Here is a 24,611-nt window from a genome sequence, read left to right on the forward strand (position 1 = left end):
CCTATTTTATAGACGCTAACATTTTTGTGCAAACCGAACAATAAACGATTATTGTGATTTTTTTTTTACCAAAAATATGTAGAAGAATACGTATCGGCCTAAACTGAGGAAAAACATTTTTTTATATAGTTTTGGGGGAGATTTATTATAGCAAGAAGTAAGTAAAAAATATAGAATTTTTTTCAAAATTGTCGCTTTATTTTTGTTTATAGCGCAAAAAATAAAAACCGCAGAGGTGATCAAATACCACCAAAAGAAAGCTCTATTTGTGGGGAAAAAAGGACGCCAATTTTGTTTGGGAGCCACATCGCACGACCGCGCAATTGTCAGTAATAGCGACGCAGTGCCAAATCGCAAAAACTGGCCAGGTCCTTTACCTGCCTAAAGGTCCGGGTCTTAAGTGGTTAAATGGACTGTTCATTTTTAACTTGTTATTTTTGTGTGCTTTAATATTGTAAGCCAATGTCACTAATTTTTCAGCTTTTTTGCCCTGAAGAAAACGCCCTAAACACTGATGTTCTAGAGTACCATATATTTGTGTTTGTTGTCCTTTGGTCTCCTGTAAAATATAAGCAGCAGGCTGCAGTGATTAGCTCTTTTTGTATTCAGGAAAGAAGTAATAAAGAACATGGAACTGGTTTATCTCTGAGCACCACCTGAGCATTGTAGTCTTATCTTCCTTCTTCCATGCAATGCTGGATGCTAATGTGTGCTGATTATGCCTGCTTTGTCATTCAAGCTTTGTTTTTATGGATGTCCAGTATTGTGTATTTACAAGAAATATATTGCATGTGATGAATTGATCTCTTTATGGCCTGGGCACAATACAGTGAAGCATGAATTGCCCATTGGCGCAGTGGTATCCGTCTTCCTCCTGTTAGGGATGAACCAACACTTGTTGCAGACCTCAGTTCAGTGGAAGAGATGGTCCATGCAACATCATGTTGTATAGGATGATTTGGCTAACATTTTTCATTTTGACGTTTCTTGCCGTTCCCGGAGATTCGACTCCTTGCTCCAAGTACCAGATCTCCTACAACAGCTCCTGCTATGAATTTGCTCGCCTTGAACGCACTTTCCACAGTGCTCAGTCCTGGTGTGAAAGAGGAGGGGGACATCTGGTCTTTATTCGTGATCAGGGGACTCAAGACTTTCTAGGACAACATCTATCGGAAGATGCAAATTGGTGGATGGGGATTGTATACAACCTTCAACCTAAGAGTGATTCAGGTAAACTGGTAATACATATGGGGCTAGATTCACGTAGGGGAAAGCAAGTTTGTGCGGGCGTAGCGTATCCTATCCTCCGCAACTTAGACGGGCAAGTGCAGTATTCACAAAGCACTTGCTCCGTAAGTTGCGGCGGCGTATCGTAAATCTGCCGGCGTAAGCGCGCTGAATTCAAATTGTCAAGAGGTGGGCGTGTTTTATGTAAAAAAAACATGACCCCACGTAAACGTCGTTTCTCACGAACGGCGCATGCGCCGGCCGTGAACGTCTGCCAGTGCGCATGCTCCTAATCACGTCGCAAATAGTCAATGCTTTCGACGTGAACGTAATTACGCAAAGCCCTATTCGCGAACGACTTACGCAAACGACGTAAAATTTTCAAAATTCGACACGGGAACAACGTCCATACTTAACATTGGCTATGCCTCATATAGCAGGAGTAACCTTACGCCGGAAAAAGCCTTACGCAAACGACGTAAAAAAATCCGTTAAGCGCACGTACGTTTCTGAATTGGCGTATCCAGCTCATTTGCATATTATACAATGAAATCGACAGCAGCACCACCTAGCCGCCAGCATAAATATGCACCCTAAGATACGACGGCGTAAGAGACTTACGCCAGTCGGATCTTAGCCTAATTTCGGCGTATCTTGCTTTCTGAATACAGAAAGAAGATACGCCGGCGCAGTTTTGAATTTACATGGCGTATCAATAGATACGCCGGCGTAAATTCTTTCTGAATCTAGCCCATGGTATAGATTTTTTGTTACCAGAAAAAAAAAAATCGAATGCAGCTCTACACAGAAACCAATCAGCTTCCAGGTTTTACGGTCAAAATGTAATTGAACAAGTTATGCCGCGTACACATGATCGGAATTTTCGATGGAAAAAGTCCGACTGACTTTTTCCATCGGATATTCCGATCGTGTGTAGCCCCATCTACATTTTTTCATCGGAAATTCAGATGAATTCCATCGGAGTTTAGATATAGAACATGTTCTATTTTTCTCAGAGGGAATTCCGTCGGAATTCCGATGTGATTTGGCTGGGCAAAAGCCTGATCGTGTGTATGCGGCATTAGAAGCTGATTGGTTACTTTGCACAGCTACAAAAGGTTCAACCCCATTGTCTAAAGCCTTGTATACACGATCAGATTGTTGGCCAACCGAGCGTCTGATTTTTGTCTAAGGCGTGGCTCCCAAACAAAATTGGTGAACTTTTTTCCCAGAAATAGAGCTTTCTTTTGGTGGTATTTGATCACCTCTACAGTTTTTATTTTTTGCGCTATAAACAAAAATAGAGCGACAATTTTGAAAAAAAATGCAATATGTTTTACTTTTTGCTATAATAAATATCCCCCAAAAATATATACCAAAATTTTCTTCTACTTATTTTTGGTAAAAAAAAATCGCAATAAGCGTTTATCGATTGGTTTGCGCAAAATTTATAGCGTCTACCAAATAGGGCAGGGGTGGCAAACACAAGGCCCGCGGGCCGAATCCGGGCCCGCCAGGCCTTGCCATGTGGCCCGCGCAGCTCTGACGGCTATGTTTTTTTCTTTTATCCAGCGGGCTGCAGCCTAAAAGCTGGGTCAGGTAGGAAGGAGAGAGCAGGGGGGCGGTGAGGTCAGAACCCACTAGGAGGGATGAAATCAGTTGTTGCACGCTGTGCATAGCATACTTCGGAGCCCTGCGCTCCCTATGCAGTGCACTCCTGAACCCTGCGCTCCCTCCGCAGCCCACTCCTGAACCCTGCGCTCCCTCCGCAGCTCACTCCTGAACCCTGCGCTCCCTACGCAGCGCAAGAAAACTGGAGTGCAGATATAACCGGCCCTTTGAGGGCAACCAAACTGCTGATGTGGCCCCCGATGAATTTGAGTTTGACACCCCTGCACTTTATTATCAAAACTGTTGTAGAAAAATGTGGAAGAATCCAGAATGTTGACATTTTTTGTATTCACCAGATTTTCAGAAACGGGCGTTAAAAATGTGAAAAAAAATAAATATATTACGTGTTTTAAACAAATAAACCACAAAATGATATACAAACAGCGCTCAAGTGTGTGTGAATCACACTGTGATAAGGTGATAAGTAATAATAATCTTCAATATAAATGCAAATGAATCAAAAACCTGTGATAAAAGTGTTCATAGGAAAACATAAAGTTCATGGAGGAGCAAAAAGGAAAAAACGCTTCTTTGCTTCTTTCAAGGTGTAAAATCTTCAAATTATATTCAAAATAATCTTCCACCACACCCGATGTGAAACAATAGTGAATCCTCCACCAATAGAAATGGCCACTCACCAGAACAATATGCCTAGCACTCTCGTGTTTTGGCACAGAAGCTTTGTTATAGTTAGTTTAAATCAGCAGGCGAGCTTCCATTCCCAGACAGGTGGACAGATAAAATCCTCAAAAATGAAAAGAGTGTAACATAGTGTGATACCATAAAAGCAATTTTAATCACAAACCACAAACAAAATCTTCAAAGAGTGCACTCACACAGTGCCAAAATTAAAAAAGCGTGATAGATACACATCAAAGATTCCTCAGTATTGTGCGGCTGAAATGCAATGGTCTCGGCGGACCCAAAAATGAACTAGGCAACTCACACCACTCGATCTCCACACTGTATTGGAAATAAAGTTAGCAATTGGTCACTGATCAGATGATCAGATGATAACCAAGCTCCCTAAAAAAAAAAATGTACTGAACAAGAATGACACAAAAATGTTGTATATGCAGTTGAACGTCATTTTATGTGTATTAATAGCCGTATATCACTTTTGAACAGGAACTTTGACCTGGCTGGATACATCTAATGTAAGCTATGATAACTGGGAAAGTAAGGAAGCCTCTGTCACTGGTGGAAAGTGTGGCTACCTGAAGAAGCAGTCTGGCTACCAGTGGGCAACAACTGACAACTGCAGCCAGGATTTCTTTTTTATTTGTGAATTTGGTAAGTTACTCTGTATACATGTTGATCAGTAGTTTCTTTAAAAAAATAAATAAAAACAAATTATGGCCCAGATTCACAGAGAGCAAGGCACACATTACGCCGCCGTAGAGCAAACACCGTACGCCACGCCAATGTAGCGCGGAGAGGCAAGCATTGCATTCAGCAAGCCAGTGCTCCCAACGCTGCGCCAGCGTGGCGTGGGTTTCGAAGGCGCACTCCGGCGTAGGTGGAAGTGGGCATGACCCCATGCAAATGATAGGCCGAGCGCCAGACAGGTACATATCACGAACTGCGCATGCGCCGTGACGTGGGCGCATGCACAGCACCCCCCTGCGCCTGCTCACAACCACGCCGGCACAACTGCTTAAGCTACGCCGGATCACCGCGTACGCCGTGAACATAACGTACGCCCAGCCAGACACACGTCCAACGCACAATACACCGGCTTGTGTTCCCTGGTGCAGACCTGTGCATGTCTGTTGCTGGGTTGCACCTCATTTATGGGGAATAACTTAACGCCGGACGCGCATCTCGCGTAGCATGCGCCGGGCACACGCACGTTCGTGAATCGGCGTATTTCCCTCATTTGCATGTTTGAATGGCTAATCAATAGGAGCAGCACCATGCGCCCAGACCATATGTGCGCCCACCCTACGCCGGCGTGTGCAAGCTACGTCGGCGGGGTGTAGCCTGATTTTAGGCGCATGTTGGTTCGTGGGTCTGCCGCACACATACGCTGGCGCACATTGGCACGTACGTCGGCGTAACGTGTTATACATTGGCGTAAGTGCTTTGTGAATCTGGGCCTATGTTGGTACACCTAATTAACCAGCCCTGAAAGGATTTACCCCCTTAAAGAGAAAGTAAACCCTCTAAAACATTTCTTTAAAAAAAAAAAACTCTCAACATAGAAAGACAATGCAGAACAGGGAAAAGTTCAAACGCAAAGAAGCATACAGAAAATACTGGTGACTAAGCCATTTTCATCTGCTTGCCAGAGTTCAGGTCCTCTTTAACAGATAATTTTAGATTGCATTGTGTGTGAAACATTCTTCTATTTTTTAAATAAATATCTCTAATGTATTCTTATAGAATCTGGCTTTACCATAGCCTGTGATAACCAGAATGCTACAGTACAGTGTGGATCCGGAGAAGTGGTACAGATTAATGAGAGTTTCTATGGACGCCAGAGCCCCCATCTCTGTGCCCAGGAGACTGCTGCCCCCTCCACAACTGGCTGCAAGTGGAACAACGTGAAGGAGCAAGTTTCAGGTACAGTGTTAATTCATGCTTCATATTACAGAGATGCTATCATATAGATATGATGTGCCCTAGTGCATCAATGGCATTCCTGCATGGCTTATATATTTTAGGATGTACTAATTGCAAAAAAAAAGTAGTATGGTATTTTCTGTTATGCCCCGTACACACGATCAGGCTTTTCCCCGGGCAAACTCACATCGTACCTTAGATGTGTGCCTGACGTGCAGAGAGGGACCTCCCGTACATTCCCGGCTCGGGGACCACTGGAGTGGGGACAGTGGTGGCAAGAGCACAGTGAGGTAAGGGTGCCTGTCTGATCCTCACTGTTTGGAGTGGTGGAGACTGAAACGGCTGGTACAGGAAGCAGCGGATGCAGGTCAGCAGGTGCAAGTTTGTAGAGCAGCTGATGCAGGTCAGCAGGGGCTGGTTTTCAGAGCAGGGGATGCAGGTCAGCAGGCGCTGGTTTGCAGAGCAGAGGATGCAGGTCAGCAGGTGCTTATTTGCAGAGCAGAGGATGCAGGTCAGCAGGGGCTGGTTTGCAGAGCAGGGAATGCAGTTCAGCAGGTGCTGGTTTGCAGAGCAGAGGATGCAGGTCAGCAGGGGCTGGTTTGCAGAGCAGGGGATGCAGTTCAGCAGGTGCTGGTTTGCAGAGCAGGGGATGCAGTTCAGCAGGGGCTGGTTTGCAGAGCAGAGGATGCAGGTCAGCAGGTGCTGGTTTGCAGAGCAGGGGATGCAGGTCAGCAGGTGCTGGTTTGCAGAGCAGGGGATGCAGGTCAGTAGGTGCTGGTTTGCAGAGCAGGGGATGCAGGTCAGCAGGTGCTGGTTTGCAGAGCAGGGGATGCAGGTCAGTAGGTGCTGGTTTGCAGAGCAGGGGATGCAGGTCAGCTGGTGCAGGTTTTTGCAGAGTCAGACAAGCATACACATCAAGGTAAACATCATAAGTGGCAGGCAGAGAGTTTGTCAAAGTCCAGGCTGGGTCTTGGCAACAGGCAGGCAGGTAACTGAGCAGAGTCAAACAAGCCAAGGTCAGGACTGGAGACAGAAGCGTGGTCAGGAAGCCGGGTCAAACACAGGAACAGGATACAGGCAGAGAATCAGGAACTCAGGGACCAGAAGCAGATCAAACTGCGAGGGGCAACATCTCTGGAGCATCTTTTATAGGCCGTTGGGTGCCAAAGCGCGCCTAACGCGTGCACATGCGCACATCTGTGCACAAAGTCCACGATGTGCGCATGCGCACATCCTTCTGAAGTGCCCAGTACGTCCCTGACAGACGGAATTCCATCGGAGTAAAAGAGAACATTTTCTCAATCTAAACTCCGATGGAATTCAACTGAATATCTGATGAAAAAACTCCAATGGGCATACACACGGTTGGAATTTCCGATGGAAAAAGTCAGTGGGCCAGATTCATCAATAGATACGCCGGCAGATCTCCTGATCCGCCGTCGTATCTGTGAGACCCGACGGTCGGATCTGTGAGATCCCACGGTCGGAGCTATGCGACTGATTCATAAGAATCAGTTCCGCATAGATCTCCCTTAGATCCGACTGGTGTAAGTGACTTACACCAGTCGAATCTTAGGCTGTAATCTCCCGCCGGCCGCTAGGTGTCGTCGCTTTGTTTTACACGTCGCATATGCAAATGAGGGAAACCGCCGATTCACGTCCGTACGCCCGCCCGTCGCTCTTTTTCAACGTCGTTTGCGTTCGGCTTTTTCCGGCGGAGAGCTACTCCTGCTAATATGAGGGGTAGCTAATGTTAAGTATGGCCGACGTTCCCGCGCCGAGATTAAATTTTTTTACGTCGTTTGCGTAAGTCGATCGGGAATCCCGATGGCCGCAATTGACCTACCCGCCGCTAACAATGACGTCCTAGCGACGTCATTTGGAGCATGCGCACTGGGCTTTTTCGCCGGCGGCGCATGCGCAGTTAAATCGGCGCGGGAACGCGCCTGATTTAAATTGTACACTCCCCCTAGCCACGGAATTTGCATTCTCCCGGGGGGAGTTACGATCCAACGGTGCAATTTGCGAGGTAAGTGCTTTATGAATCATGCACTAGCCTCGCTAAATTGCACCGGGGGATCGTAAACCAGGTAGATCTAGCGGATCTAAAGATCCGCTGAGCTACATGAATCCGGCCCAGTGTTTTTTTTTCCCATCGGAAATTCCAATTGTGTGTACGGGGCTATACATGTAATGTGGCATCATTTTTACCCCCTTTCCTTGCTTGTGATGGGTATCCTTTGCAATGCAAAATTTCAACACATTCACTAAACTCTGGGGAAAATTCCTCTGCAAAGTCCAACTTCACTTGCAAGATGAACAGCCTATTTGCCTTTTGTAAATCAACCCCATGGATTTTAAAGGGTGGTTGGATCATCCTCAAGGTAAAGTGCCTGCAGAATGCTCTGTGAAGTCGTATACCTGATTTTGCTCTTTTACAAAATACTACTAATTACTGATAATTATGCTGATAGGAAATGTATGTAATATGGTTGCACCGATGCCGAGTACTTGGGCTCCTCCTGCCTCTCCCATGACTCCACCCCCGCCTGGAGGCTCTCTTGACTCCTTGGACAATTCAGCGAAGCCAAACATGTCTCTTTGTACAGGGCCGATCCTAGGGTCACAGACGCCTGGGTGCAGAAATATTTCTGGCGCCCCCACATGGGCGTAGTCATCTTACTAACTCCTCCTCTTTACACATGTTTCTATGGCTACAACTCAAACACAGAGATGCTCCCCTATGAAAGTCTTCATTAGTGTCCCCCCATCAATGTCCCCCCCCCCCCAGCAGGTGTCCCTCATCAGAGCCCCCAACAGCAGGCGTCCCCTATCAGAGCCTCCCAGCAGGTGTCCCCTATCAGAGCCCCCCCACAGCAGGTGTCCCCCATCAGAGCCCCCCCACAGCATGTGTCCCCCCATCAGAGCCCCTCCCCAGCAGGTGTCCCCCATCAGCGCCCCTCCACATCAGGTGTTCCCCATCAGAGCCCCCCCACAGCAGGTGTCCCCCATCAGAGCCCCCCACATCAGGTGTCCCCATAGATCAGTACTTGTCCATTAGATCCCTGTAGCTCAGGCGTGCTGGGAGCAGAAGCACTTTACAGGGGGCAGGGCATACGTGGCATCTTTGGTCACTTGGAGGGCGGCACTCGAAAAGCATTTCTGGGAGTGCACGGAATGATTGGCAGCAGCTCCGGCCAACCCAGAAGCCTCTCATCACACAGCCTGTGGGAGAAGAGCCGACACACGCAGAGGGGACGGGGCAGACAGGAGACTGCTCCGGTACTAAGCTCTACTGTGGTACCCAGCTCGAATTCCGGGGACAGTGGGAGGTATGCTCTTTTGTCAGTTGCCAGCGAAGAGAGCAAGCAGGATGGGAAACCGCATGCCCTCTGCCTCTGGACACAGACAAGGAGGAGGGAGGGCAGCACTTTGGAGCTTCGGCGCCCCCACCTTTGCGGCGCCTGGGTGCGGAGCACCCCCTTCACCCTGCCTAGGATCGGCCCTGTCTTTGTACATATATGGCCTAATGTTTGTGTGAGATTTGTTCTCATATGGATTTAACAGATTATTTTAATATTTGTAATAAAAATCTGATTTTATTGAATTTCTGTGTTAGTCTTTTTCATGTACCATGAAAAGTCCGACATCCAAGGTTCCCTATTTGAAACCATATATAATATGGATGTGGTACAATAAAAGAGCACAGTCTTTTTTCTTTTAAGACACTTTAATTATATTTTAATGATTATAGAGCTTCAGTCATTTGTGTCTTTTCTATCTGCTTAGAGTTCAATAACCCAGGTTACATCTCTTTTTCTCTGTTAAATCCAATTGTATCTAATATTTTTCAATGTGTTCTTCTGAAGCAGATATGATTTAATTTTCTAAAAAAAATTGTGCTCTTAAATTAAACACTATCTGGAATAACTGATGTTACCTAAAAAGTCTCTAGCTGTGAAGGTCATTCCATTTATTTAAAGTATTCTTCTTCCCAAGGTCAATGCCAGGGGCTCCAGGCTTGTCAGATTGCTACTGAAGCTTCTCTCTTTGGTGAGCCATGCCCTGTGTCGGGAAGTTACCTGTCTATCAGATACGGCTGCATGGAAGGTAGGTGCCAGACTTTGACTTACATTGTGTTCTCACCAAGCTGTATTCAGAGTTCCTCCATGCAGCAAGTAAGATGAAGCAGTGAACTGCTAACTATATAATGATAACTTGTTAATCAGAAACCCAAGTCAGCGTATTTATATATACCCAGATCCCATAAGACCAGACTTAGGCCGGTCATAGATTATGAAGTTTTCTTTCCTTAGGCCTCGTACACACGACCGAGGAACTCGTCGTAATTGAAACATCGTTTTCCTCGACGAGTTCCTTGTTAGGCTTGTCGAGAAACTTGACAAGCTTTCTTTGCGTACACACTGTCAAGACCAAATCTCCTTGTTCTTAAACGCGGTGACGTACAACACATACAACGGCAGGGGAAGTTCGATTTCACTGGCGCCACCCTTGGGGCTGCTTTTGCTAATCTCATGTTACTGCGTGTTAAGTAAAAGTTTGGTAAGAGACGATTTGCACTTTTCAGTCTGTTACAACGTGACGAATGTGCTATCTCCATTACAAACGCTACTTTTACCCAAGGTGCGCTTCCGTCTCATACTTTATTCTGAGCATGCGCGGGTTTCTTAACATACACTTGAACGTGTTTCTCGTCGAAAACCAGCCCGACGAGGAACACGATGAGGAAATTGATACTCCCGTCGAGGAAAAAGAGAACTTGTTCTCTTTTTTTCTCGTCGAGTTCCTCGACAGTTTCCTCGATGAAAAACATACACACGACCGTTTTCCTCGGCAAAAAAGCTCTGCCACCAAGTTTCTTGATGGATTCTGTCGAGGAAAACGGTCGTGTGTACGAGGCCTTAGGCTTCAACCACATGTTGAAGGAAAGAACATTGCTTTATTCTCCATCAACACAGTCAGTGTTCATGTGAGAATCCCTTACGCTGCACTATTGTATTTTGACAGCAGGAGGTACCCTGCCGTCAGAACACAAGAATCACTGGCAGCAGTTATAGCAGTCGGCAGGGACTGTATGGAAAAAAACGTCAGGCTGTTTGTACTGAAGTCGATCGATATATCGACTTCAGTACAACCAGCCTATCCATATACAGTATGGATCTAAATTCAGTCAGGTCCTGCTAAACAATGAATTTCGATCTTTCTATTGCGGGCTTTAGTACCTCTGGGTTGGGCTTTGGCCATCTGCACTGGCACGCTGTCAAAACCTTCCTCTCTAGGCAGACAGTGTGTAATGCCTCAAAGAGACTGCAGTTAGGGCATATCATGGGTATGAATTATTTCAATGACCAGCCAGAATGGAAAGGTCCCCCACTGTGCACAATTATTGTACAATGGATTGGCATGTTAAAATTTATGATTTTATACTATTGTCTTATGTATGTAGTAGACAGCTAACTTATAGTTACTTGAATAACTTACCCCATTACAGTATACTAGGTGGAGTACCGGTAGAATTTAAAAATCTATATTGGTTTGGGGTCAACTTTAGTTTATGTTTTTTTTATAAGTAGGTTTAGAGAGCCGACTAAATGAAAAAAAGGGAGTTATACTTTGTGGCTGGATAAACACATGCATAATATTCTTCAGAAACACTTCATATTTACATGGCTATTACATTTTTTTTTTTTTTTTTACAGAATTTAAAAATTGTTGTTAAATTCCCCAGGGTACCAAGTACATTTAGCACTTAGCCCCATTCTGATCTCTGGCCAGGTTGTGAAGTTGTGAAAAGCACATTTTTTATGTCTCTTTGTGCCAGCTTCATCCCAGGCTGAAGCCCAATTTATGGGAATTCTAATGAAGAGGCTACAGCACAGTAGCCACTGCCCCTTCTTCATTCTCACTGAGCTGGATATTTTCCATATATTATAATCTATCTGTTGCTCCATGCACTTAGTCCCCTGAGGTATCCAATAATGATTTTCAAGTTTTGGTGATATGTATTGAACATTAGGAGAGTTGAGTTTTAGATACACTATAATATAATATGACTCCTCCCTCCACCACTGAGAAAAGATAATTAATTGCATATACTGAATAATCTCTGAAAAGGGAAGTTTGAAAGAACCGTCTCCCCCATTCAGAGGGTGTGGGTCATGTTCCACTCAGTGTAAACAGTTAAATATACAGTATTTGATCAATGGAGAAGGAGAGGGAAGGGAGCAGGTCCCCATTAGATGGTCTCTAATGCAGTTCAACCCAAAGACCTGAAGCTATTAACCATTGCAGCACTGAAAGTTCAGTGCCAGGAAGAGGACTAGGCACCCTGTAGAGAAGACTTCTACTGCCTGCATGACGTGGGACATCCTTCAGTACATGTACCTTTCTTAAGCTGTAGCTAAACTTCAGCTTTAAGCTAAAGGCTTTTAAATTAAAGCGGAGTTCCAACCACAATTAGCATTTTTTAAATGTATGTCCTTTCATCCTGCGTTTTTATAATATAAATCTGGTCACTTACTATTTTACAATCCGACGCCGATCCGCATAGATATTCAAAAAAGATCATTTATAAAACTATATCTACACCTTTGCCATTTTGCTTGTGGGCATTGTGAAGCCTACAGGCACTTACTTCCTGGAAGTCTTGGATGGGGAGTGATCATTGGACAGCGCACTGCATCCTGGGAAATGATGACACACATTTCCCAGGAGCATTAGAGGGAGATGATGTCAGAATCCTAGGTGGTTTCAAAGGCAGATTTCGTGGGACCGCATAGCAACAGGCATTTCCAGATGAGTAAAAAAAAAAAAAAAATGTTTTCTTTTTTAGTCGTAAGCTACAGTTTAAAGCAAAATTGTTTTTTTGATGGAACCTCCACTTTAAGCTTGTTTTGTTCTCAGGTCTGCAGCTTGAATTGCCAGATAGATGTCTGGTGTCTGAAAATATCACAATCACTGTGAATTGGCTCCTAACTCCCTTCACTGGAAATCTCTCCTGCATTATAAACACTGGAGACGGATACTCTATTGATCCCTATCAGCCTGAGAAGTAAGTGGAGCGTTACAGCAATCTTTACAGCAGATTAATTAGGTGGCACAGATGAGTTCCTGCTACGTGCTCATTATCATGTAAAGAAGATTATTACTCAATACGTGACTTATGACTACCACAATGTTGAATTTCCATTTTAAAAGACAGTAACCACGAACTTACTTAACCTTTGTTCAGCCTTTGAGGTCAGCCTTACATAATGGCTAAGGCCATCAGCCTTACATAATGGCTAAGGCCATCAGCCTTACATAATGGCTAAGGCCATCAGCCTTACATAATGGCTAAGGCCATTAAAGAAGAGAAATTAGTCTTTATTAAAATCATTGCATATATACTGTATATCACAATTATATTACATAGAATGTAGGGGGCAACTGTCCATTATAGGAAAGTATGCTTGAAAAGGTGAAAAATCATCAGTAATATTTGTAATAATATTCCACAGTAGCGTAATTGTAAAAAATAAATAAAATAAAAATAAATGATCATAAATTGATAACACATGTCCATAAAAGTTCTAGTGATTTGCGCTTTGTCTCTTCTCGCTGGAGATGATACACCCGATGTCCACCACCAAAGCCAAAGTGCGGGTCCCTCTGCCTTTAGAATATCACTCACCGAACCACATTGCCTCTCATTCTCATGACTGGCAATAGCGCTTAACGATGATAAAACTTCACCTCGGAAACTAAAATATCACCTTCAATTCATTACTCCGCCTTTCATATTTATAGCCACATGTAGAAGAAATAGAAAAACGCCTCAATTGATGTAACATCTCAAGATACCCGCTTTTATTCAAAGAAATTCACTCACATTTCGACCATAAAAAACAAGCCCATATCATGATAATGGCGCCAGATGTCAAACTATAGTGTTCTCACCACCTCCAACTGATTGGGATGGCCGCTACGTCACTGTCAGTTCCTGTCCTGACGTCACATCCGGTTGCCACCTAGCCATGCCCAGATGCGTATCAAACTTTGTCACATTAAAGACCAACCAGAAACCATCGAATAGCCACCCCCTCCTCTTTTTGCACGTGACTGCAGAGATTGTCATGATGGTAAACACACATACATAACTCTATGCTGCACGATCTGTGTAATGCTGCAGATGTCCCATGTCTAGGACAGAGAACTGAGCGATCACATGACCACTGATCACTTAGTTCTCGATCTGCTCCAAGCATAGAGCAGTGACTATCAGTCACTACTCTGCGTTCTGCCCCTCCAGTGCTCACTGGAGTGCCAAGCGGGAGGGGATGGTAGCGGCTTGCTCTGGCTCTCAGATGTACTCTGAAATGCATAGCCAGCTGTCAATCAGGCAGCGTGGTGAATTCCAACAATATTGTCGGGATGCTTCTTGAGCCTGGAGCAACTCTGCCCCGCAGGGCCGATCCGAGACGGGGTGCACTGCACCCAGGCGCCAGAGGGGAGGGGTCGCCAAAGTTTCCTGAGCACCGTTGTGCTTTGCCGCAGCAGCTGCCCCGATGTGTCTTCCTAGAGGAGTCACAAGCGCCTGTCAGCGAGGGCGCCGTGACCTCTTTCATTAAGCTCTGCTGCCCACTGACCCGCCCACCAGCACCCTCGCAGCAGTGTCTAGCCACCCACTGACCCGCCCGCCAGCAGTGTCTAGTCGCCCACGGACAAGTACGCCAGCACACCCACAGCAGTGTCTAGACGCCCACTGACCCACCCGCCAGCACACCCACAGCAGTATCTAGGTGCCCACTAACCCGCCCGCCAGCACACCCACAGCAGTGTCTAGCTGCCCACTGACCCGCACGCCAGCACACCCACAGCAGTGTCTAGCCGCCCACTGACCCGCCCGCCAGCACACTCGCAGCACTGACACAGTGCCCCGTCACTACCAGCTGACTCTGGGTCACAGGAGAACAAAAGTACCGTAAGTATACTTCTGTGACCAACAAGAGAAGTATGGCAAAAAAATCTTTGGCCATACCTCTCTTTTGAGACCTATGTTTTAGATCTATATGTTATTAACCATTTATTGTTAGGTTGTGCTGGCTGGTAGCACTTCTGAGAAAAAGTCCATTGCCTCCTGGGATATGGTGATTCTTCATTATCTTTCTACCTAGTTGACAAATCGATGCCCAATAAATGCACATATTTATATATTGTACTACAAACCAGAATTCCTTTTTTGCTTGACTTCCTTGTGATACAAATTAATTAATTTAACCCGTGTCTGTCTTTCAGTGTCTCTAGCAGTATAATACACAGTTACTCTTCCCCTGGAGACTTTGCTGTTTTTGTGGAGTGTTCCACCAGTGAATGGCATGTGACAGCACAGGGAAACGTTATAGTGGAAGAAGCCAGTGGCAGCCTAAGGGTCAGTGGCTGTTTCAGCCAGCATGAGTACAAAGATGGGATCTGTGTGGCTGTGTATGGGGAGGCCATGTGGATCCAAATAGAGCTGAATACAGGTGAGAAATTAGGCCCTTTACATAATTATACACAATATTGGTAATCCCAGAATTCCCTGCCTGTATAAAGGTTCATAGGGCCAGATTCACAGCCAGGCGGCGCAGCGTAACGTAACCGATTTAGGTTACACTGCCGCAAATTTTCTGGCTAAGTGCCCGATCCACAAAGCACTTACCTGGAAATTTGCAGCGGTGTATCCTAAATCCGTCCGGCGCAAGGCGGGCCCAATCGAATAGGGCGAGTCCCATTTAAATTAGGCGCGCTCCCGCGCCGGACGTACTGCGCATGCTCCTGTCGCAAATTTCCCGACGTGCTTTGCGCAAAGTTACGACGCGCCAACGTTTTGTGAATCACGACGGGGTAAAAAAGACTTGCGCCGGAAAAAATTTAAAAAGAAATCGAAAGCGACGCGGGAAAGACGGGTATACTTTTACATGGTGTACTAAGTTTACACTTTGTAAAAGGTACCCTATCTTTGCGACGGCAAACTAACACTTGCGGCGACGTAACGACGGGAAAAAATTTCGTGGATCGCCCTAACTGCTAATTTGCATATCCGACGCTAGTTTACGACGCAAAATCCCCCCAGCGGCGGCCGCGGTACTGCATCCTAAGATCCGACAGTGTAAAACTATTACACCTGTCGGATCTTAGGGATATCTATGCGTAACTGATTCTATGAATCAGTCGCATAGATAGAAACAGGGATACGACGGCGTATCAGCAGATACGCCGTCGTATCCCTTTTGTGAATCTGGCCCTTAGAAACTGTGTATGTGTAAATATTGATTTTAAATCCTATTTTTTAGAAGAAGTCATAAGGGAGTGTAGAGTCTCATCGTATTTCCATATTGATGTCCAGTAACTAAACCTTAGGGCTTTAGTTATTGGACATCAATATGGAGATACGATGAGACTTGCACCACATTCTTTCAGCATTAATTCTAAATTATTTAAATCAAGTTGTTAATGATTAAGCCTTGCCATGATCCGAAGCCCTACAAGGATTAACAATGGACTACACAGCAGAAATGTTTTAGTATTATATTTTCACCTGGCAAAAAATCTATTTATGTAGTACATTTAGGCCTAGATTCACAAAGCACTTACGCCGACGTATAACAAGTTACGCCAACGTAAGTGCAAATGTGCGCCGTCGTATCTGTGCGCAAGACCCACAAACTAATATGCGCCTAAAAACAGGCTTTACCCCGCCGACGTAACTTGCCTACGCCGGCGTAGGGCGGGCGCACATTTAGGCTGGACGCATGGTGGCGCTCCCATTGATCAGCCATTCAAATATGCAAATGAGGGAAATACGGCGATTCACGAACGTGCGTGTGCCCGGTGCATGCTACGCGAGATGCGCGTAAGTTGTACGTCCGGCTTAAAGTTATGCCCCATAAAGGAGGTGCAACCCGGCAACAGACATGCACAGGTCTGCACCAGGGAACACAAGCCGACGTATTTTGCGTTGGACGTGTGTCTGGCTGGGCGTACGTTATGTTCACGGCTTACGCAGTGATCCGGCGTAGCTTAGGCAGTTGTGCCGACGTGGTTGTGAGCAGGCGCATGGGGGGGTGCTGTCGTCACGAAGCATGCGCAGTTCGTAATACGTACCTGTCTGGCGCTCGGCCCATCATTTGCATGGGGTCCCGCCTCATTTGCATGGGTTCATGCCCACTTCCACTTACGCCGATGTACGCCTTCAAAACCCACGCCACGCTGGCGCACCGTTGGGAGCACTAGCTTGCTGAATGCAGTGCTTGCCTCTCTGCGCCACGTTGGCGTAGCATACATTGTTTGCCCTACGGCGGCGTAATGTGCGCCCTGCTCTCTGTGAATCTGGGCCTAAATGTTTTACATGTATTAATGTTTTACCCCTGGGGCTATAAATCCCTAGCACAGGAGCATACAATATCTGAAGGGGATTGCTCTGGAGAATAGTGTTATGAATGGAGGGCACTCTATGGGGCTTTATGAAGCATAGTAAATAAATAGAGCATAGGGATCTCACCTCTGAGAGATACCATGTAATAAGCCAGTGCATAATATAATTCATGAGCATACATACAAACCTAAAGTGGGATTGCTGGTTGGCCAAATCCTATGGTTTCAGATTGAGTGACTTCACCAGACAAATGTAAAAACTTACTGATGATTTTTTCCATTATATTCCACCATTACAGGCACCAATATGAATGTCTCTCTGCTAGCAGACAATAGAACTTTGGCGGAGTCCAGTGTACAGACTGGAGACCCAGCATATAATCTGACCCTGGAAATAGCATCCCAGCACCTCATTGGTCCAGGATTCCATCACCTGCAAATAGTGGCATCCAGTGATCGCACCTCTCTGAGACTCAATACCAGTATCATTGTCCAACTCATTGAAGCAGTATCTGGCTTGCAAGGACAGCTGTCCACCACCAGACTGCAAGCAGGTAAAGAATTGCAGATACATGTATCTGTGTCTCGTGGAGCACCAATGGAACTAAAGATTGAATTCAAAGGATCTAATGGAACCTTCAGCCACTCCAGAGAAAGCCCAACAGGACAGACACAGATATCCAATATCTCTCTCAATGTGGAAGGTATGCTTCTATTCCGAATGTCTTGTAATGTCCAAGCTTGGGCAGTAGATTATTTTTGGACATTGGGCCTCCTCAATGAAGCATCTGAAATATCCATATCTATGTTGACCAAGCTCTTAGATTTTCCCTCAGGCCTCGTACACACGACCGAGTTTCTCTGCAAAAACCAGCAAGAAATTTGCTGTTTTTTTTTTTTTGCCGAGGAAACCGGTCGTGTGTACACTTTTTGACGAGGAAACTGTCGAGGATCTCGTTGAGCCAAAAAGAGAGCATGTCTTCTTTTTCCTCGACGGCAATGGAGAAATTTGGCTCGGCGAGATCCTCGACAGCCTAACAAGGAACGTCGAGTTTCTCAGTCGTGTGTACGAGGCTTCACTTGTTTCTAGAGTAAATTAGGAAAATAAAGGAAGAAAGTTTCTAGGGAAAATTAAGATATTTCTTATTTCACACTCATGCAGCAGTGAGTCCATTGTGTGTTTATAATGATTTAAAAAATTGCCTGCTAGAAACCAAAGTGTTAGAAATTAATTTAAAACTATAAAAAATATTGTGTAGATGATAAGCTTTAAAGATGAAGTCATGCTGGAAGTGTTAAATGTCTATTTAGTCTTGGGCAGCCTTTTTCAACCAGGGTGCTCAGGCACCCTGGGGTGCTTTGAGGTTTCTTCAGGTGTGCATTGGCAAAAATTGCCCAAAATTTTATACAGGCCAACAGGTGGATCAAGCCCCCTTTTTAGTTACACAAAGCCACTCGCGTCCTAACAATCAGTGATGTCATCAGTGTTCATAAGAAGGGTGTTGTTCGTCTGCACAGCAGGGCTCAAGTCCTGTGGGAACGCGTGGGAACGGAGTTCCTGCACTTTTTTCACAGCAGGAACGCAGTTCCCTTTGCAGGACTAGAGCAGCCGAGCCACCCGAGCCAATCCTTCACTAAGCGGCGATGCCCAGCTCGAGTCACTGTCAGGGGCAGGCGAACCTTAGTAATCCTTTATGTTACTGGTCGCTTCCTGTATATGGATTCATCGGGTAGTGTGCGGGTATTCCGTCACTTCCTCGATGCCGCAATGTCTCCTGGGAGCTTTTGTCATTGTTCCCAGGAGACATTGCAGAGGTCTGCCGCGAGTTATCGCGGGATTTAAAAAGAACTTGCTTGCGGTTTAGTAATTATGCATATGAGCGTATCATTTTTTATTTTTTTTTGGTGGGGGAGTGGATCTTGGATCTTGGGTGGAAGTTCCCACACTTTTTTCCCCAGGACTTGACCCCTGCTGCACAGCATCCTTATTTGACCCTCCCCTGTCCCTCTCCTTCAACACTGGGGTCACATTATGCCTCGTACACACGATCAGAATTTCTGATGAAAAAAGTCAGACAGACCTTTTCCACCGGAAATTCCGAACATGTGTATGGCCATCAGAGTTTTTCCATCGGAAATTCTGAGGAATTCCATCTGAGTTTATAGAGAACATGTTCTCTTTTCCTCCGATGGAATTCCGTCAGAATTCCAATGTGAGTTTGGTTGGGCAAAAGCCCAATCGTGTGTACAGGGCATTAGCTGAGTGATAGAGAGAAACTGAGGAAGGGGAGTACTAGTCGGTACTAGTGTGCAAGAGTGTACAGTAAAACATTGGATTGCGAGCAATATTTGTTCCGGAAACATGCTTGTAATCTTCTCATTTATACTCAGTTGTGATATGATGCTACTCTTATATCAAGACATCGCTTGTATATCAAGTCAAAATTTATGAAAAAATATAGTTTGTCTTGCAAAACACTCTCAAACCAAGGTTTTACTGTTTTTGCTTTCCAATAATAAATCACATCTAATATTGGGTGTCCCACGTGTGTTGATACTGCTGCATTTTGTAAAATGATTACAATCTTTTTCACATATTAGAATGGGTTGCCTTGAGACTGTCCATAATTTTAACCCCTTCCCGACCGCCGCATGTACATATACGTCGGCAGAATGGCACGTACAGGCACATTGGCGTACCTGTACGTCCCTGCCTAGACGTGGGTCGGGGGTCCGATCGGGACCCCCCCCCCGCGACTTGCGGCGGTCGGGTCCCCTCGGGGAGCGATCCGGGACGACGGCGCGGCTATTTGTTTATAGCCGCTCCGTCGCGATCGCTCCCCGGAGCTGAAGAACGGGGAGAGCCGTGTGTAAACACGGCTTCCCCGTGCTTCACTATGGCGCTGCATCGATCGAGTGATCCCATATATAGGGAGACTCGATCGATGACGTCATTCCTACAGCCACACCCCCCTACAGTTGTAAACACACACACAGTGTACACCAAATCCTACAGCGCCACCTGTGGTTAACTCCCAAACTGCAACTGTCATTTTCACAATAAAGAATGCAATTTAAATGCATTTTTTGCTGTGAAAATGACAAAAATCCCAAAAATGTGTCAAAATTGTCCGAAGTGTCCGCCATAATGTCGCAGTCACGAAAAAAATCGCTGATCGCCGCCATTAGTAGTAAAAAAAAAAAATTAATAAAAATGCAATAAAACTATCCCCTATTTTGTAAACGCTATACATTTTGCGCAAACCAATCGATAAACGCTTATTGCGATTTTTTTTACCAAAATTAGGTACAAGAATACGTATCGCCCTAAACTGAGGAAAAAAATAAATTTTATATATGTTTTTGGGGGATATTTATTATAGCAAAAAGTAAAAAATATTGCATTTTTTTTCAAAATTGTCGCTCTATTTTTGTTTATAGCGCAAAAAATAAAAACCGCCGAGGTGATCAAATACCACCAAAAGAAAGCTCTATTTGTGGGGAAAAAAGGACGCCAATTTTGTTTGGGAGCCACGTCGCACGACCGCGCAATTGTCTGTTAAAGCGACGCAGTCCCAAACTGTAAAAACACCTTGGGTCTTTAGGCAGCAATATGTCCGGTGCTTAAGTGGTTAAAGGGTGTCTTGAGACACTGGTCTAAGGGATAATAAATAAGGTGAAATACCTTATTCCTTGCTCCCGCAGGCTTCCTCCTCTTCGTAAAACCAGTCCCCTATAATAATACTGATAAAATACATAAAGGAACATCACAGAAAGTTAAATTAACGTTCTGAGCATGCGCACTGGGATGTGTCCATGGGACGGAGCATGCGCCGTTCATTATACGTATCTGTCTGGCGCTCGGCCCATCATTTGCATGGGATCACGCCTCATTTGCATGGCTCACGCCCACTTTCACATACGCCGGCTTACGCCTAGGAAACCCAGCGCAGTTTTGGCAGCACTGGCTTTGTGAATTCATTGCTTGCTTCTCTGCGCTGCGTCGGCGTAGCGTAAAGGAGATACACTACGGCGGCATTAATGTGCGCCGCTGTATGTGAATCCGGGCCATTGGTTTTCTTTCAAACTTGTCCCTCTTCTTTTGTTTATAGCGCAAGAAATAAAAACCACAGAGGTGATCAAATACCACCAATTTCACGCTGCGCTCACTAGAATAAAACCAAATAGATCCGAATCAATTCAGATCATTCCTAATGTCAGATCCCTCAAACATTAATAAAAGGCCAAAACTATTGGATCCAAATAAAATGAATGGAAACAAATGAATTTGTTGTTTTTGTTAGAATTTTATTAGAATTTGTTGAAATTCGTTACTATTGTGATCCGGAGATTCGGATACATCCAAAGCTCTATATAATGAACATTTTCAAAACAAAATTAATTACCCATGTCTACTCCTGAGTACATGTATTTCTGTTCTGTGATAAATACACTGCAAATGGCTAACCTGTCCTATACATCACTATTTATACTACTTTAATTAGAGAATGATTGCATGTTTATCTTATATATTGCTTGTAATTACAGGTACATATACGGTTACAATCATAGCTGAAAATTTAGTTTCTAATGCAAGTTTGGAAATTGGACACATTACTGTAATAACCAACTCTACTATACATGAAGGTAATAAGAACTTTCAAAACTGTATCTTAGAATAATGTCGGCTAGGCAAAAGTTAGTTATACCTACATAACTATGTATATTTTTAAGTATGAATCAAATCTATATTGTATAGAAACTGCTTGATGCCACACACATGAGAAATGAGAGCCAGGAGGTTCTATTGAAGAATGCACAAAACAGCGAGCGAAAGGCCACAAAGGCACATTTGATCGATGTTGTGTGTATTCTTTAGTACAGTGGTCTCCAAACTGCGGCCCTGGGGTCAGATGTGGCCCTTTGCTTGCCTCTATCCGGCCCTTGGGGCACTATTGCATCCACAACTGACACCAAGGATGGGGCACTATTCCTCCCACCGATATTAATAGGGCACTATTCCCTCCACGAAAACCAATGATGGGGCATTGGCCACAGTCCGGCCCCCATAAAGTCAGAACGACAGTAAACTGGCCCTTTGTTTAGATAGTTTGGAGACCCCTGCTTTAGTATAACCTCCTGGCTCTCATCTCCGCTTTTGGACTCCATCAGTGTATATGTATTATGAATTAATTTGGAACTAATGTAATATTTATCCTTTTTGTTTTTCAGGGACACATAGAGAAAAGGAGACCAAGGTCAGCAGTTTCATCTACTACACAATTCTCATCTTACATTATAAAAAATATGTGTTTTTGGTGTTGGGTAGAGCTGGGAAGGAACTTTTAGTCAGGTTTTTATCTACAGTATCTATACACTTGTTGGGGCATTTGCTTTCTCCTGCTGTCCACACAAAAAGTTAGGTGAAAGATAATCAGAGGCACAGACAGCAATACAACCTGACAGTTCTTCTTATGCTGCGTACACACGATCAGAATTTTCTAAGAAAAAAGTCGGATGAACTTTTTTCATCGGAAATTCCGATCGTGTGTGGGCTCCATCAGACTTTTTTCCGTCGGTGTTTAGAAATAGAACATGTTTGCTTTTTTTCTGATGGAAAAAAAAACGATAGGAATTTCCTATCGTCTGTGTGCAACTCCGACGGAGAAAAAAACCCACGCATGCTGAGAATCAAGTCGATGCATGCTCGGAAGCATTGAAATTAATTTTCCTCAGCTCGTCGTAGTGTTTTATGTCACCACGTTTTGGACGGTCGGAATTTAGTCTGACAGTGTGTATGCAAGACTGATGTGAGTCAGCTTCATTGGAATTCCGACGGAAAATTCCATCGGATTTTACCCCATCGGAAATAATAATAGTGGGAGAGGTTTGTTCCACCTAATCAAACCCAGGCAAGTTTCCTAATGAGAAGATCTGCCTGACAGTTCACTAGACCATCAGGGTGGGGGGAAAATTACTGGAACTTCTCCCCCGTGACTCTTCCTGCATCGCAACCATCTTCTCCTCCTCTCCCTCCCCCTTAGTTCCAGTAACTGCCCCCGCCATTATATTCACCCCCTTCCACAATCAGACCCTCCCTTTCTTCCACTTTGATCCCCCTGTGCTCCCCTCTTGCAGCACTGCTGGGTGCCAGGATAGGGGGGGGGGGAGTTAACATGTCATATTAATTTGCCCCTTAATTTCTTGAATTAATACAGTGAACAGTGGGTACCGATTGTCTCTGTGTTTATAACTGAATCATAGTGAACTGTGTTCACTATGATACAGTATGTGAATGAACAAGGGGCTTCTGTACAGAGCACTTCCTGTTCATTCATTCTGCTGTGCAGCTGAGGCTGCAGAAAAAGAGACTGAGGAATCTGTCTTCAATCTCTTGGTACTCTGGCCATTTTGAATGGGTGATTTGTTCATGCAGCTAGAGCCACTTGTTACTTTATGGGGCCTCAGCGGCTGTACAAACACAGCCACAGGTCCTAATTTGACAGATATGCAGGTGTGAGTAAGCAGCCCAAATACACACATTCTGTGTTTGGTGCTGTACACCTTCACCCACATACTTGGGGGGGGGGGGGGGGGGGCTGTCGGGTAAGCTGTTCGGGGCCCCATGATTTCTAACAGCATCCCTGGACATGCATACTTTATATGAAACATAATTGTGTTTAGGTAAATGGGTTTAAGTGGAAAATAAGTGGTGGGATTTACACCTATGCTTGTTAAGAAAACAGTTAGGCGGGTACAGACGAGCAAACATGTACGATGAAACCGGTCCGTCGGACCGTTTTCACCGTACATGTCTGCCCGGGGATTTCTGTATGGTGGCTGTACTCACCATCATACAGAAATCCGCGCGTAAACAATACGCGGGGCGTGTCCGCGCCGTCGCCGCGACGATGACGCAGCGACGTGGGCGGCCCTGCCAGTTCAATGCTTCCACGCATGCGTCAAAGTCATTCGACGCATGCGAGGGATGGCGGGCGCTCGGACATGTACGGTAGGTCTGTACAGACGACCGAACATGTCCGAGCGGGCAGGATTTCAGCGGGCTGTTTTAAAACAAGTCCAGAAATATTTGCCCGCTGGAAAAAGGCCCGGCGGGCAAATGTATGCTGGAATCCTGTCCGCTCGGGCCTACACACGACCGAACATGTCTGCTGAAACTGGTCCGCGGACCAGTTTCAGCAGACATGTTCGGTCGTGTGTACGGGGCCTTAAAGGTGAAAAAGAATTGCTTTGGTAGCTAAGAGGGCAGAAGACAGCGACCTAACTGCCCCATCCAGGACAACTAGGTTGCTTAAAAATAACCACTCACTGGTGGTACCAACTCTTGGGTGTAAAACAGAATAATACCCCCTAACATCTGGTGCCCAGAGCTTTGGGAGAAGTTCCCCATGGTGCCATGCTTGCCAGTCCTCCAGACATAGGTATATCAGCCTCTATAAATGGTGTGTGTGTTGTGGTATTATTTTGGGGTGCACACTGAGTACTGCTTTTTTCTGCTATAAGTAAAGATAAACAGGTACTGCACAGATCCTGTAACAACCAAAGATCCTACTTCTCCTTAACCACTTCTCTACTTTGGGTGTTTTTCAGATTTGGTGTTTACAAGACTAAAACAGTTTTTTTTGCTAGAAAATTACTTAAAACCCACAAACATTATATATTTTTTTTTCTAATACCCTAGAGAATAAAATGGCGATCATTGCAATACTTTT

At 45.0% G+C, this 24,611-nt stretch overlaps 1 protein-coding gene across 1 annotated transcript in view; it reads left to right on the forward strand.

Moving 5' to 3' along the window:
* Positions 1 to 749: 749 nt before the first annotated feature.
* Positions 750 to 24,611, forward strand: part of PKD1L2 (polycystin 1 like 2) — a 163,557-nt gene continuing 139,695 nt past the window's right edge. Inside the window, exons 1-9 of the mRNA XM_040329156.1 lie at positions 750 to 1,230; positions 4,027 to 4,191; positions 5,284 to 5,463; positions 9,463 to 9,573; positions 12,388 to 12,535; positions 14,761 to 14,987; positions 17,178 to 17,582; positions 21,427 to 21,525; positions 22,111 to 22,136. Of these exons, the coding sequence (XP_040185090.1) occupies positions 942 to 1,230; positions 4,027 to 4,191; positions 5,284 to 5,463; positions 9,463 to 9,573; positions 12,388 to 12,535; positions 14,761 to 14,987; positions 17,178 to 17,582; positions 21,427 to 21,525; positions 22,111 to 22,136 (1,650 nt within the window). The 5' untranslated portion in view covers positions 750 to 941. The remainder of the gene's footprint in view (positions 1,231 to 4,026; positions 4,192 to 5,283; positions 5,464 to 9,462; positions 9,574 to 12,387; positions 12,536 to 14,760; positions 14,988 to 17,177; positions 17,583 to 21,426; positions 21,526 to 22,110; positions 22,137 to 24,611) is intronic.

Source organism: Rana temporaria, chromosome 11 (genome assembly GCF_905171775.1).
Source record: "Rana temporaria chromosome 11, aRanTem1.1, whole genome shotgun sequence".
Classification (NCBI taxonomy): Eukaryota; Metazoa; Chordata; class Amphibia; order Anura; family Ranidae; genus Rana; species Rana temporaria.